Raw genomic sequence first — 14,041 nt, 5'->3', positions numbered from 1 at the left:
TCGCAATGAAGGTATCGGACAGTCCATGTTAAATGTGTAGTAGATGTCTTTTCGTATGTCAAGAGATATAACATTTCTTATATGAGACATCATGTGAAAGGATGATAATACATATAATTTTTCTGCTATCATATCACTAAGTGACTGTTAAAATGAGAATATCAAAAGTTAATAAATTATGCATCGCGCTTGAATATATCTAGTAAGATTTTTCTAAACCTAGACATTGTGGTTTCATATATCGTTATCAAACAAGGCATTAAATAAATTAAACTAATTTCAAAAATTAGATATTAAATTGAAATTATTAAATTAAATGCATTATACTGCAAGCTAATGAAGCTTGTTTTTAAATCAGGCAGATTTACGAGCAATAAAATATCAAATTCCGTTGATTTTCATTAATTCTATGCGTCAAGGAGTGATCTCGAGCGACAGAATGAACTAGCGTGCCTCTACTCTCTGATCGTGAGTAGTTCTTTGTGCGAGGGTCTCGAGGGGTTGAAAACTGTCACGGACGTGGCGAAGTGTCGAGGCCGGGTCGTAAGTAAAATGAATTTAACATTTGGCGTTTATATGCGGCTTGCAAACTACGCGCCGTGGGAACGAGCTCGACAAACTCGACGTCGCGAGTTAGGCGCGACGCCTGGCCGTATATGCTTAATATCTGCTGTACAAACGCGGCTTCTACACACATTGATGATACGAGGATGCCGGCGTCAAAATGTATCGCTTATACGTAATGGAGCGAAGCGGAATTACCGAGAGATTGCGCCGGCTTGCATCCCGTCAAATTTTATCGGCGTTTCATATCAATGCGAATTTGATAGTTGAACGTGCAAAAATTACGACAGCTTGTACGAACCTAAAACTTAAAATTATTCACACGTTGGCAGACCGCCAGATTCAAATTTGAGATTAAGTAGATATTAGAGAACTTATGCAGCCCCGGAATTAAATGAGGATTTTGCATAGAAGTTTGATAATTGATAATTTGATAATTGATGAGAGAACTTACGGGCGATATATTAAGTCACGACAAAGAAGCAAAGATGAATATCTTTCCCTCTCCGACGAGATCCTCTGTGTAATTTTCTTCGGCGCGAAGAACGTTATAGGAAAGACCGTTGAGGATAATTATCTTGTAACACCAGATTGGGAAAAGTACATTGCGTACTGTACGTGTAGCGAATTGCTCGCTTTAGAAGCAGGCAATAGCAATTTATCTAGCACCGCGGATATAATTATCGTTGACAACGCATGTTGAAATATCTGCGACACAATCTACGAGAGTGTTGAGATCGTTCCATTAACTATGGTCGTCACGGGTTATCCGCAATTCAAACATAATCGAGTAGAGCTAGTTTAACAAAATTTCATCCTCGGCACTCGAAATCCACGTTACAAAATTACATTTAAAAGTAAGCTCGCGTTTACATATAAAATAAAGCGACGTGCGGGGCAAACTAATACCTTAGTTATATCTCTTGTGTCATACATAATTACACGAATTAATTTTATTTCTCAATCTTTTTATCAAAATGTAATATTAAAACATTTCATTTCATTTCGATCATTTATTTCTCTAGGAAACGTTAAATGTAATTGACAGTGGGAAGTGATAAATGCGGTTCATGGACTGTTAAGAAATTTATGCGACAAAGTAATTACGATCGAGCAGAGGTAACCACGTGCTTTCTGACATTATAGAATTGATGCCGTCGGTTCGACGCATGGAAATAGCGTTTCCATAATAGTGCGAGGAAATCGCTCCATTAACGGTGATCACCTCAAGTAACCCGCAATTTGGAAATAATTGAACAGAGCACGATCGAATTCAACGATTTAAGCCGTGCGCCATCAGCATATTTCCGCACGTTAATCGACATCTCGCATGCTGAATAATTTAACGTGTGCATAAAATAGTGTATAAGTGCTCTCAATCTATTTTACGCAACAAAATATGTAAAATTCATTATGCTTTTATCAAAGGATATTAAATAATAATCGGTGATATCGACTGATGTTTGTAAAGTGACGTTCTTCTTCTACCTCGACGGACATATCATGAAAAATGTCATATCTCGAAAGATGTAACCAAAATTTTCAATGCAAATGAAAAGTAGCGAAAAACGTTGGAAACACGGCAGGATATAATTCTCGCGACGAATGTTCTCTTCTGGAGTGCTGGGTATCCCTGACACTACCCTATTTTACTTCATCTCTTTCCTCACGCGGCACTCGATCTAATTCACACATTACAGAAAACGGTGCGTGTGATACGTGTGTCGTACGTGTGTAACATGTAATGCTATATATCATATATATATGCCTATATTATGTATATAGATCCGAGCTGAAGCTACGAAGCGTGAGAACGGCTATCTATGGAGCATCGCTATTGTGTATTGCACTCGTGAGTCTTGTGTCGGACAGAAGAAGCCGCGAGATGCCCGTCACGGGCGCGGGATGGGGTTTTTCTGGTCACGGCTGGGACGAGGTAGGAGGCAGGTCGAGTCTCTTATGGCAGCAAGGGATCTCTGATGGCGAACGGACAACGAAAGTGGCTCCATTTGCGACGTCGATAGAGCGCTGAGGATCTCACGAGAATCCCCGTTTCACGCGCCGTGGAACGGTGAGACGCCACTGGGATAATTCTCGGCAGTTTTCTGCATGGAAATTTGGCCGCGAGCTCGTTAAACGAGAACGAGACCGTAATTGGTAATTGGACGGTAATTAAGCGGCGAGATTCGCGATTGAGGCACGTTTTTATCGTTCCAATTTCGACAACGAACTAATTACTTATTAATTCCCAAATATGCGTATTAGAAAAATGTACAAATATTCATATAAATATATTTTTAAATATTCATTTGGCTTTAATTATAACCGTTTGTATTATATATATAGATTTGAGCGGTGGATGAGTTAATAAGATATTAAATAAAGAAAAAAAATTATAAATTTTTATTAATTTTGAAATGGCTATATACTTTGCATTAGCTAACATATATTATCACGACTGATTATAAAAAGATCGATTTTATTTGCAGTAAAGAAACATTAAATGCAAATTGACTACAAATTAGTATTCGGAAAATCTGCACTGATAGGATAATGAGAAATTTCTGAAGATTTTATATTGCTATCATCATGTACGTTAATATAAATTTTATGGCAGACTTTCCGAAGATTGTAATCGTGAAAATGTGAGATCTTTTCTTTTGTCGCATCGCACGGCGGTCTCATCGATTGCACTTAGGACAGCCACATTTCATGGTTCTTCGCCTCTTTCACCCTTCGCTTCCGGTTTACCCGAGTAAAAGCGCGTGTAGCTCATTCGGAAGAATTTAAGGGATCGATAATAATCTTGGTGCTCTCGGTGTGTATTGAGCGTGTGTCGGTGTGTAAGTGGAGACAGTAGTGTACCTGGTTGCCGTCGTAGGTCCAGGATCCGAACTTCATGTCACAGTGTTGGTCGTCAAAGGGGAACCAAGTGATGTCTATCTTGCATGTGCTCTTGAAGATGCCCGGAGGGACGTACAGGCAACTGCCGTTATGCGTGACCACCACGTTTGTTTGGTACGTCCCGTCGAAACCCTCATCCGCACTAACGTTTCATATCATACTTCCATTAATTATCCTCGTCTGTCGTCAATTGTGATCGTTTCGCGGCCGATTTAATAGCGCGTCTCTTTAATCACCACATGATAGAGCGGGCCGTCAGTTCTTATTGCCGCCGGCAAGATCTCGCACGAAGAATATTGACAAACGGAGAATGTCACGTGAATGTCGCGCTTGTTCGAAAGTAAGGAGATGGATGGGATACTTGAAGCATGGGGGAATTTCTCTGTTCTAATTACATTTTCTTGTGACACTGTAATATCCATTAGAAACACTTCTTACACGAAAAAATTAACAGATTCAAGATTAAGCGCAATTAGAAATGCTGAGATTACCAATCTTTATTGTCTCACTTTATAAACGCGTTATGTTTCCTCACGCACGTTATGGCTTGTACTTTCGCCACTTTTATCTAAATTATAATATCCAGCTGTATCTTCCATAGAACGTTCTGAATGAATAATAAGATAAGAATCATGAAGGTGAAGGAGAACGATAAAAGGACACTCGCGAATGTTATTCATGAAAATGCAAACCATTTAGGACCGCTTTTACGGTGGGCTCTTTAAGCGCGACCCGGAATTGTGATGAAAAAGAGAAAGGATGAAAGGTAAGAGAAAGAGGACGAGGAAGGACACTGCGAGCCAGCTCGTGTTAATCCCTTAAGAATAATTCGAATCGGCCACTTAAACAGCGTTAAGGGATAAAAGTGAATATTTGTGCTGGTCCCGGGAGTTTGCGCGCGCGAATTTTTAGGACATATTTATTTAGCGTAGCGGCTTATTAAGTTTTCGGATGTCGTATAATAGGACAGCAAGCGCGAGGACTAAGCGAAAAGGATATTCCTATTCCTCTGGGAAACGTGCTAATAAATGGCTGGGGTATCCTTTACGTTGTCACGCAAACTATAATACGTTCGGCGTAGGTAAATCGAATATTAGACGACCTGCGAGACAACCTGTAGCAATTGATACTCGCGAAGGTACTCGTGAAAGCAATGTGTTGGCATCGTTAATGTTCTCTCAGAGTCGTTACGAGAAGACGGTATCGGTATTGTCGAAGGTTTTGAGGATGTCATTCTCGCCAATCGAAAATCGATGCCATAGTATCATTAAAGCCCTTGCGCTACTAGCTACTTTTACACCTTATCGCGAAATGGAGAACGAAGGGGATAAGACAGAACGATGGGAGGGTGGCGGAAAAAAAGGAGCACTTCGGTGATTCTCCCTTTGGAGAATAAAGTTAATTAATTTCATCGGAAAATTGAATTTTCAACACCATGTATTAATCGTTATCTTGTGTCATAATCTTCGTACGTGATCTTGCGGCGTTCGTCCGTTTATTCGCGACGAGATATTAAATGCGGTCCTGTCGGTTTTGTATGTTTTGCCATTTGTCCTAGATCACGGAACTGAGTGACGTTTCTCTTTCAATGTCGATTAACGCGTGTTTTAATCGAATTCGTCCGCACGCGACCCAATATCAGGGAAAATAGGCTTATGATATCGATTGTTCTGAAAAACTAGTCGAACGCTCTCTCTAATGTACGTTCATTCCGGCGCGTTATGGATAGCGGCATTGTCGTCGTTGTTGTGTGGCTAATGAAGACTAACGAGAAACGGGATTTCGCCCAAAAAGTGTGTCCGACTAATTAATCTCGTTCGTGCACGACGGAACGAAACCGTGTTGCAGCGAGTACCGGGCATTGGATTTTGTCGATCGTTGTTCCTCTTTTACGGGGAACTTCGTTATCCCGTTGCCGCATTTGTTCCTGGATGTATGTGAGGAACGCGCGATACGCTTGGAATACAACTACTACAGACGGCATTTCGTGGCCATTATTGCGATGATATGTTGTTATGCGAATGTTAATTAGTTACGAAGAAAATATTACAATGGCTACAGCAATTTATAACAGAATCGTGAGAAACTGCACACGTGGCACCCAACATTATCAGCGACCCGGTCAATAGAATTCGCGATAACGACACGGAATTTAATGATCGAATTGTAAGGGGCTAATTAACGACATCAAGGGACGCATTAATATATAGGTTAATGGCGATCTTCTGACTGGATTATCGCGGGAATGACAGATCGTTTCCGGCACATTATTGACAGGAGTGTCAATTATATCGAGCTGCGACAACACGATCTCGATTTATCTCCGACATGATTTCATAGAATTTTCTTGGACGTTAAAGGTGAAAGTTCTTTTATTTTTCATCCCCTTAGAAACGATGCACACGGTGTTTGCCGAATGGAAATTTAATGAAGTACGGTAAGTAATATACGTCAGTTCGCTTCCATTATCACTGACGAGGAATACGTTGTATCAAGAAAGTTGCGACACTCTTGATGTAACTTAACGTAATCCCGTGTAATGGAAGTTACAATTTAGCTCGACATTGCATTGCACTCGATACCGCGCCATCATAAACTTTTCGTAAATTTGCGAAAGTTTTCGTTAATACCCCTCAACCCTATGACGACAGTGGCCGCAAAAGTTTCCGCTCGAAGAGAAATCAAGTACCTGAATGCCTAACGATTGTTCGACGTTAAGTACTTGCCTAGGATACTCATAGGATGGTTAAGAATATAAGGAAGTTCCGTGCATGCCACAAACTGTCGTTACGCGAAATCTTTTCAACGTGTTGAGACGTGTTGCTTAGCATAGTGTGAAACGAAGTGGAAGATTATTCAACGCGAGCTAAGGATGCATTACGCATATTTACAAAATAGTGAAAAAATTCTGAAAAAATTATAAATTATTCTAGATCATATTCATAACAATCTTTAAATCTAAAAATAAATCTAAAAAATTTGGTTTTTATATAAGTACTTTAAGTTTATATAAGATAATTTATGTAAAGTTTCATTGCGATACGCGATGTAGAGATTAGTTGTTCCGTAAACAAATAAAATTATTTGTTTACAGAACAATTAATTCTGCATCGCAATAAAACTTTGCATAAATCATTTTGAGAATACTTAAAATACTTGTATAAAAAATAAAAAAACATTAAGATCATTGTCATTATTTTTTAAATTTAGTATTATAACAATTAAAAATAATAACAAATAAAATTAATAAATCAATAAAAACAAAATATTATAAACACAACTTTTATTATATATTTATACGTATATAGTCTATTTAAAATATAAATACAGTCGAATCTCTCTCGATAACTCGAATCTCAAGGGAAGAGTTAAAATCTTCTCTTGAGAGTCATAGAGGTTTCGACTTATCGAATTTTATGAGTAAAAGAAAGTTAACATATGAAAATTCGACTTACGGAGATTTTGTACGAGAATTAATAAGTTTCCGATTATCATTATTTTTAAAGGAAAAAAATTCAATTTTTAACAGTGAATTATTTATTGCATACATGTAATAAATGTTTTGGGGATAGGTCGGATTAATCAAATAATTACAATCGCGTTATTAAGTATTACAATTTTACAATTTATTAGTAAGTCGTATCTAAATATCTGACAAATAATTCGAGTTAAGGTAAGTTTTATTTCGATTTATAGAGGTTTTTCGCAGCGGAGTGGAAAGGAATGAACAAAATTTTCGTCTAACAAAGATTTCCGAGCTATAGAGGTTCGAGTTATCGAGATTCCATTGTATTAATATGTTTGTAAAAATGAGTACCGTACATCCTTAAACGTACCACGGTATTCTGTACAAGTTGCAAATTGCGTAAAACAAAATTTTTGCAGTTAGCAGGTAACTCACGATAATTCTAACTATGTTCAAACATAGATATATCACACTGATTCGGCATCTTTGATTAGCAGGAAACGCGACATCGCAACAACAAGTAGATAAGATAAGCCAAGAAAAGAAGACACCAAGAATATGATACTATCCTTCCGCGGCAGCGTAACATAAATGAGGTGGATTTTACTATTATTCAAGATAGTCGGCGCACGGTAATCGGGGGTGCACATATCTCGACGAGTTTATCTGGAGCTTAGAGTCATCTGAAAATCCGATGGAAGAGTGAGTAGGAAAGCCGCGCGAAGAAAAGAAATGGAAAAAGAATGGTCAGGCTCTATCTCACCAATGTGATGTTACGGACGTAACTTGTGAGAGACTTATGTACTCTATTCGATTCTCTAAGCAAGCACCTCTGCCTGGGTAACGGTAAATGTTTGTACGAAAAGTCCGATCTTCAACGCCTCAATTTCCGAATGGAAAGAACGTCTGTGTGAATTGGACCTTCGAAATAACAATAGTGGAGGTGAATTGCGCGAATACGAATCGTCGAATGTCACTCCAATGTTCGCAGGGCTACTAGAGGATAGAAGCTAAGAAAAATAGAGGTTTTGATGAGGACTTAAATTTACGCTTTTGATGAATTAAAGCTTGAGAGAGTCAAAGAAAAACTTTGTCCTTCAAAGCTTTAATTAAATGCTGACAGAAATTTAAGTTAATCTTTTATACTAAAGTGGAATTTTATTGATTTTGTAAATTGTTGCTTTTATGTACGTTAAAGGAATAGTTTAATTACTTTTACAAATTGTGACTTCAAAGTTATTTGATTAACACAGTTATTGCAAGAAGCGAAAGGTTAATTTCCAATATTTAACATTAATCATATTGACAATAAATTTTTTAATTATTAAAAAATTTATTGTCAATATGATTAATGTTAAATAGTGGAAATTATTATATCTCGAAATATTAACTAAAAAAATCTTCAATTTTATTATAAATGTACGAACAAAATAATAATTAGTTAAGTATAAAATAAAGTTACGTACTGACGTATTGGCGTTTATATAGACTATGGTTCACTTGATGCTACAAATACTTCGAAGCATTTTTTTGATCGGTGAATTAGTAAATTCTTTTTCCCAATTGATCAATCAAATGTATCGAGCATTTGTAGCATCAAGTGAACCGCACCTATAGTCATATGTTAACGCCAGAAGCGATTACATATCGACTGTGATTGACTGGCGATAATCAAAGTGCGGGCAAGTAAATAAAACAGCAATTGACGTGGATCAGAATAGTGGAGCGGAAAGGATATTCAGCGATGGGCCTTGAGAATGAAACATGGTCCAGCGAGATTAAAGGACAATGTTTATCAAACCATTCTAGCTTCCTCTTCCTTTTGCGAACTCCTATCTTCCAGTTGTGCCGGTGTGCGTCAAAGTCCACGCGTTGCCGCGTTCATGAATTCTGAGGGGTGTTTTCGTCGATTGTTCCACGTCGAACAAAGGCGGACCCCACTGCGGTACCTATTGTCAGGTTTTCGGGATAAATTCTGTTCTCGAGAATTGTTGACCCACCCCCTCGGTTTCTATGTTTCGTCTCTGTGCCCCGTTCGCTCTTCATTCGTCCGCGAGTTCTCGCTCACGCAGCACGTCGTCTCTCGTGGGTCGCGATATTCATGAGAAGAGAACGCTCCGGTGTTGTGAGCAACAAGTAAGTCACGCGCTCTGGAGGCAGCTACCCTCCTTTTGTTCCACGAGTAACGAGCATTCCGACCCCTCTTCAATGCACTGGAATGCTAGGTGTATCTTTAAATAATATTGGTGGGATGGAGGATTTAAAACCGATTTAAGATAATCCAGGTGAGCGAGATCGATCGAAAAAAGTGGAACGATAATTATTAGAGGCAATTAAGAACTTGCCCGACAAGAGAGCTCTTCCGCCATCGCAGTCAGCTACTCCAAGAGAAGAGACTCTATGTTGTACTCTACGGATGATGAATAAGCTCCAATAAACCTTCAGTAATTTCGTCAGCGAGACTATAAAATCGTATAAAATTGTTTCTAAAAACGGCACGGAATCGAGATACGCAATGGCTTGTCGGGATCTGTATTATTATTTGTGTCTCGACGAAATCGTCTTTAGCGAAATAGCGAAAAGAAAAGTACATTTCAACAAAGAAATGATCGATTTTAAATTAGAAAGTCAACGATCTTTGAATTTGTAACGAGTATGATTCGTCTGAAAATATAATATGCATATACAAATTAAAAATTTTGTATTGTTTAACGAAGTAGTTATAGTTAGAGTACATTTTTCCTTTCTTTTTTTAAAGTTCTTTTTTTTCACTGTAACTTAATTTTGTTACATTTTTTTTATAGTTAGTAATTAATTTAATTATTTCCCTGGTAGAAATGTATGCAGTTTTCGTGGACACTCATTTATAGTTACTGTGTAATGTTACTGTATTCTTATTAGTCGAAACAATGTTGCGTAGGAAATGGAAGAACTTGATAGAGCTTAATTCAGTGACCGAAACAATTTTCCCGATAAAATATATTTGTGTAGATACTTGCTCCGTTATTGTCTAGTATTATTATAATACATTATTATTATTATTATTTAAAATACCATTAGTTATTGTCCTGTTTTTGTTCAGTAAATGGAGATTTTGTGTATCTTTTGTATGCAGGCAAAGCGTTACATTTTGAGCCTCAATAGTTTTACTTTTCAATTACTAAGTAGAGTTGATATAACTATTCAGTAACTGCTAAAAAATGTATAAAACTTCTGCCACGGTTTTATATTATAGTTACTTTGTATTCGTTACATATGAGCTGAGTGAAATGAAGTGTTCCGTAAACAATGAGTGATTATTTTTTGTGTGAATGGAATATATTTTTTTCTTTAATAAAAATATCACATTCTCTAAATATCTGTAGTAAAAATTAAGCTAGAAGATTTTAGTATGTGAATATACTTCTTAATATTGACCACATAATTTTGATTATAAATGTATGTATTATTTTATTATAAATAATATAGCACATAATCGAATGTTTAAGATAAGTAAAAAATAATTTTAGAAATTTTTCTTAAAGTAATATTATAAATGTACTAGATTGTTGTATTTAAAATATCAATGCAAAAAATTACAAATACAACAGAAAAATAACTGAAAAGTAATGTTCCGTTTTTAAATAATTATAACGTGTTACTTTTCAAGATCAGTAACTGATAACGATAACTATTTTTTGAGAGAAAAAACTAACTGTAACTAATTACTTGAACAAAGTAATTTTACCAATCCTAAAATATTATTATCTAATTTTACCATCGATCATGTAAGTAATCTCCAAAACAAATATAATGATCCACATAGAGTTAATGTCTTACAAAATGTATCTTTTGTTCAAATGCACCCTTTTTTTCTTGTCCCTTTCTAAAAAAAAAAGAGGAAAAAGGAAAATTGCGCAACGTTAATTATAGGTTCCGACGCGTCTACGCTCGCGAGTACCGTCGCGTAGCCCGCTGATGCGTGCGCCGCGTAAATACCGCGTAAAGGTGAAAATATTACGCGATCGGGTCAGCAAGAATATAAAAATATTATGGATCGATGACGGGAAAAGTTCCGCCGTCCGTTGGCGGTTGCTGCAACGATGCGCCCCGACATAACACGCAGGCGCGTGCATTGAGAAATTTTGAAACGTCGATCGTTTGCGTAGCATGAACACAACTATTACATTAGGCTTGTTCGCGTTGCTTGAAATCTTCCAAAATTTATGCATTTAAAACGAAATAAATATATATTTGAACATTGAAAAGAGAGAAAGAGAAGTGCAAAAAATGCAAGCAACGTGAACAGATCTATTTTGTTCAAAATTTTTTTAAATATTGGCCTGACTGCATCGCATGTACCTTTACAATTTTTTCTCTATCAATGCTAATTGTAATATCCACACATGTACTCGTGATGAAAGCTTCGCGTTTAAAGCGGTACGCGATATCGAAGGTCCTTCGATCGTTGATTAATCCAATGCCTATACTCGGGATTTACTCGGATAATCGGTAGATAATCTAACATATGTCGCCTTTTCTTTTTTATAAGCAGGATTTTATTCGCTCGATGATATCTTTCGATTCTCATATGATTCCTTTTTTAATTCTTCATCAATTTAATCCTATCATAAATTCGATATTGTTACCATATTTTTTTGTAGAGAGCAGTAATTCTGTAAGATTAAGAAGCACAATATTTTTGTAAAAAAAACCGATATATAGTATTTTTACATAGTGTAAGAAGACTACTTTTAAAGAGAAAAAGATCTTGTCATTCCAGCTACAAAATTATGAAATCGAATGCAACAAGTTTAGAGATTTTCGCATTTTAGAGAGACGCTAAAGAGACGATCAAAGTGCGTAATCAATTCTTCAGTACGACACAGCATTTTCTAGATAGTTGCGATCCACCTGTAAATTATCTTCAACTACAGTAGAATATATATTGTTACTAGGTGCACGTTGTTTGAAGTGTCTGCGTGATAAAGTCTGTTTATATTCTGTGCGACTTTTCTTGTGCGAGAATATATCTGCGTGCTAGAAAAGAAGCCGAACAAAAAAAAAGAAAAAAAAGAGATATTGTTAGACACTAAGCACAAACGACAGACAGCGACAGCCTTGTCTCGTATCACGGAGAGATCGTAAAGCACTGTCCGTTTCATCTCGTTAGAATTGATCGTTATCATAAACCGACACATGCAACGACTAACGAGCCGCGTATCCGCTACAGGCGCCTTCGTATGGAGATTGAAATGTCAAGCGTGGAATTCGGGTTGCGCCCTCGAGGCTGGATTGATCGGTCGACGTCTTCGTCCTCCGTCGTTCATGTGTCTCACAGGTTTACGCGTTGACTGATCGATTTAATCGTCCTCGTCGCCGTCATTCCGATCAAGGATTGAACTCGCGAATTATATATATACATTCCGGGGAGTTTTTTTTCTGCTAACAAGAGTATTTCGGTTTTTATTAGCAGTCCAACCTTTCTTTTCTCTTCCTTTCATAACTTTCTAAGACGGTTGGGGTTTCACCGACCTTGCCACGAAACCCGTTCCTTTCTGGCTTTCTTATCAACGTTGTATTTACGGTTGAAGTCCCGAATCACATATGAATATCGCATGAACAGTATGAAAAGTTTCGTTATTTTTTTATCTAATCAATGTAATTTTAATTGCTTGTTCGTATTCCCTTTCATTTCTACAGTAATTATACTGTCCGTTTGCGAGCGTGTCAACTATTGTGCACTCGATAATGTAAGCAATCTTGTAGAGTATTTCACATAATGAGTTTTAAATAAAATTCCAGTCAACTTCATTTTAATAAAAATATCAAAGAATTGATCTCTGAAGTTTCTGAATTGGAATGACTAAAGATAAGAAAAAATTTTTATTTTTTAATTTGTATCGACAGAATAACTAAAACTCAATGTCAAAACATTTAATATCATGAATATTACGGTCAAATTTCTGGTATAAACAAATTTAAAGAAACATCAACTGGAAATTAATCAAATTAATTCGTATTATATCGAACGTGAATTTAACATTTTGGATCGTTTCTATGTGCATGTACGCCGTTAGTCCAGCTCGCTCATTGCGTTCCCACGAGCAAATAGTACCGATATAACGAGGTGCGGTGACCCGCTCTCAAACTCCGTATGTCATAAATGTCGGGAAAACCGTCGGAAAGTTAACGGCGCCAAATCACCAAGAAACGACGCGCAACGTTGCCTAAACTCCCGTTTGCGAAACTAGGTGACTTGCGGCGAGCTACTACTGTCAGTCGTGAATATTGCAAACAATACTGATTTTCAGCTTCCTGGTGCTTCCTGGCATTCGAGCTAAGACGTTCCGGAAGCGTGTTAATATTAACGGCACGTCGATTCGAAAGATAATACTAGCAAGATTCAATCAAGAGTCGCATTCAATATGAAAATTTGCTCGTCTGCACTCAGTAAAGCTATTACAATAGTTTTAGTTAACACGCCCATCGGAGAAGTTCTCTTGCGAGAATATACCGATCTTACAACATACATTTACGTTGATAGAGATACTTTGTCAAGTATGTCGCCATTTCTGTCCTTATATACGTGATATCACAGTCTTAAGATTAATGTTCTCGATTTTTCTAACTGTCCGCACCAAGAAAGAGATGAGAAATAGAATTTCCTCGTGGACAGCTTGTGCGACAGTTTCCCGACAGATGCGAAGCTATTTCGTAAGATGAAAAGTAAACTGTCGATATGATCAAAGTGGTGATGCGAGGAAACTTCCAGGAGAAATTTCCTCATTCGTTTTCGTGTGGCTCGGGACTTCATTATCAGGATACGCATTCATCCTGGTTAATAACCGAATTCAACGGTGTCTGTAAAAGGAGCAGGTATCGAGCTCGGTCATGCGGTGGCCCGCAGTAACGGGGTGGCCTGACGTTGCGTTTCAATTAATTATTCACATAATTACAACCATCGCTCGCTGAGCGCCATATTCGCTCTTGACGGAATAAATTTCAGAGACACGTAACTTACAGAATCTAGTCGATTCTATAGGTGTTATACACCAATCAGCATTCGCTGGAAAACGAATCAGATCAGAACGGAACGCGATATGTAATATGATAGTCATAAATCTA

At 37.3% G+C, this 14,041-nt stretch overlaps 1 protein-coding gene across 1 annotated transcript in view; it reads right to left on the bottom strand.

Annotated features, from left to right (window-relative positions):
- The window catches only part of nAChRalpha6 (nicotinic acetylcholine receptor alpha6), a 286,941-nt gene that overhangs the window by 111,628 nt on the left and 161,272 nt on the right, over positions 1-14,041 (bottom strand). The window contains 1 exon segment of the mRNA XM_018447235.1: positions 3,430-3,610. Coding sequence (XP_018302737.1) covers positions 3,430-3,610 — 181 coding nt within the window.

This window comes from Mycetomoellerius zeteki, unplaced genomic scaffold, assembly GCF_001594055.1.
Source record: "Mycetomoellerius zeteki isolate Tzet28-1 unplaced genomic scaffold, Tzet1.0 scaffold20, whole genome shotgun sequence".
Taxonomy (NCBI): domain Eukaryota; kingdom Metazoa; phylum Arthropoda; class Insecta; order Hymenoptera; family Formicidae; genus Mycetomoellerius; species Mycetomoellerius zeteki.
The sequence above is the reverse complement of the archived record's forward strand: the minus strand, read 5'-3'. Positions and strand labels throughout refer to the sequence as shown.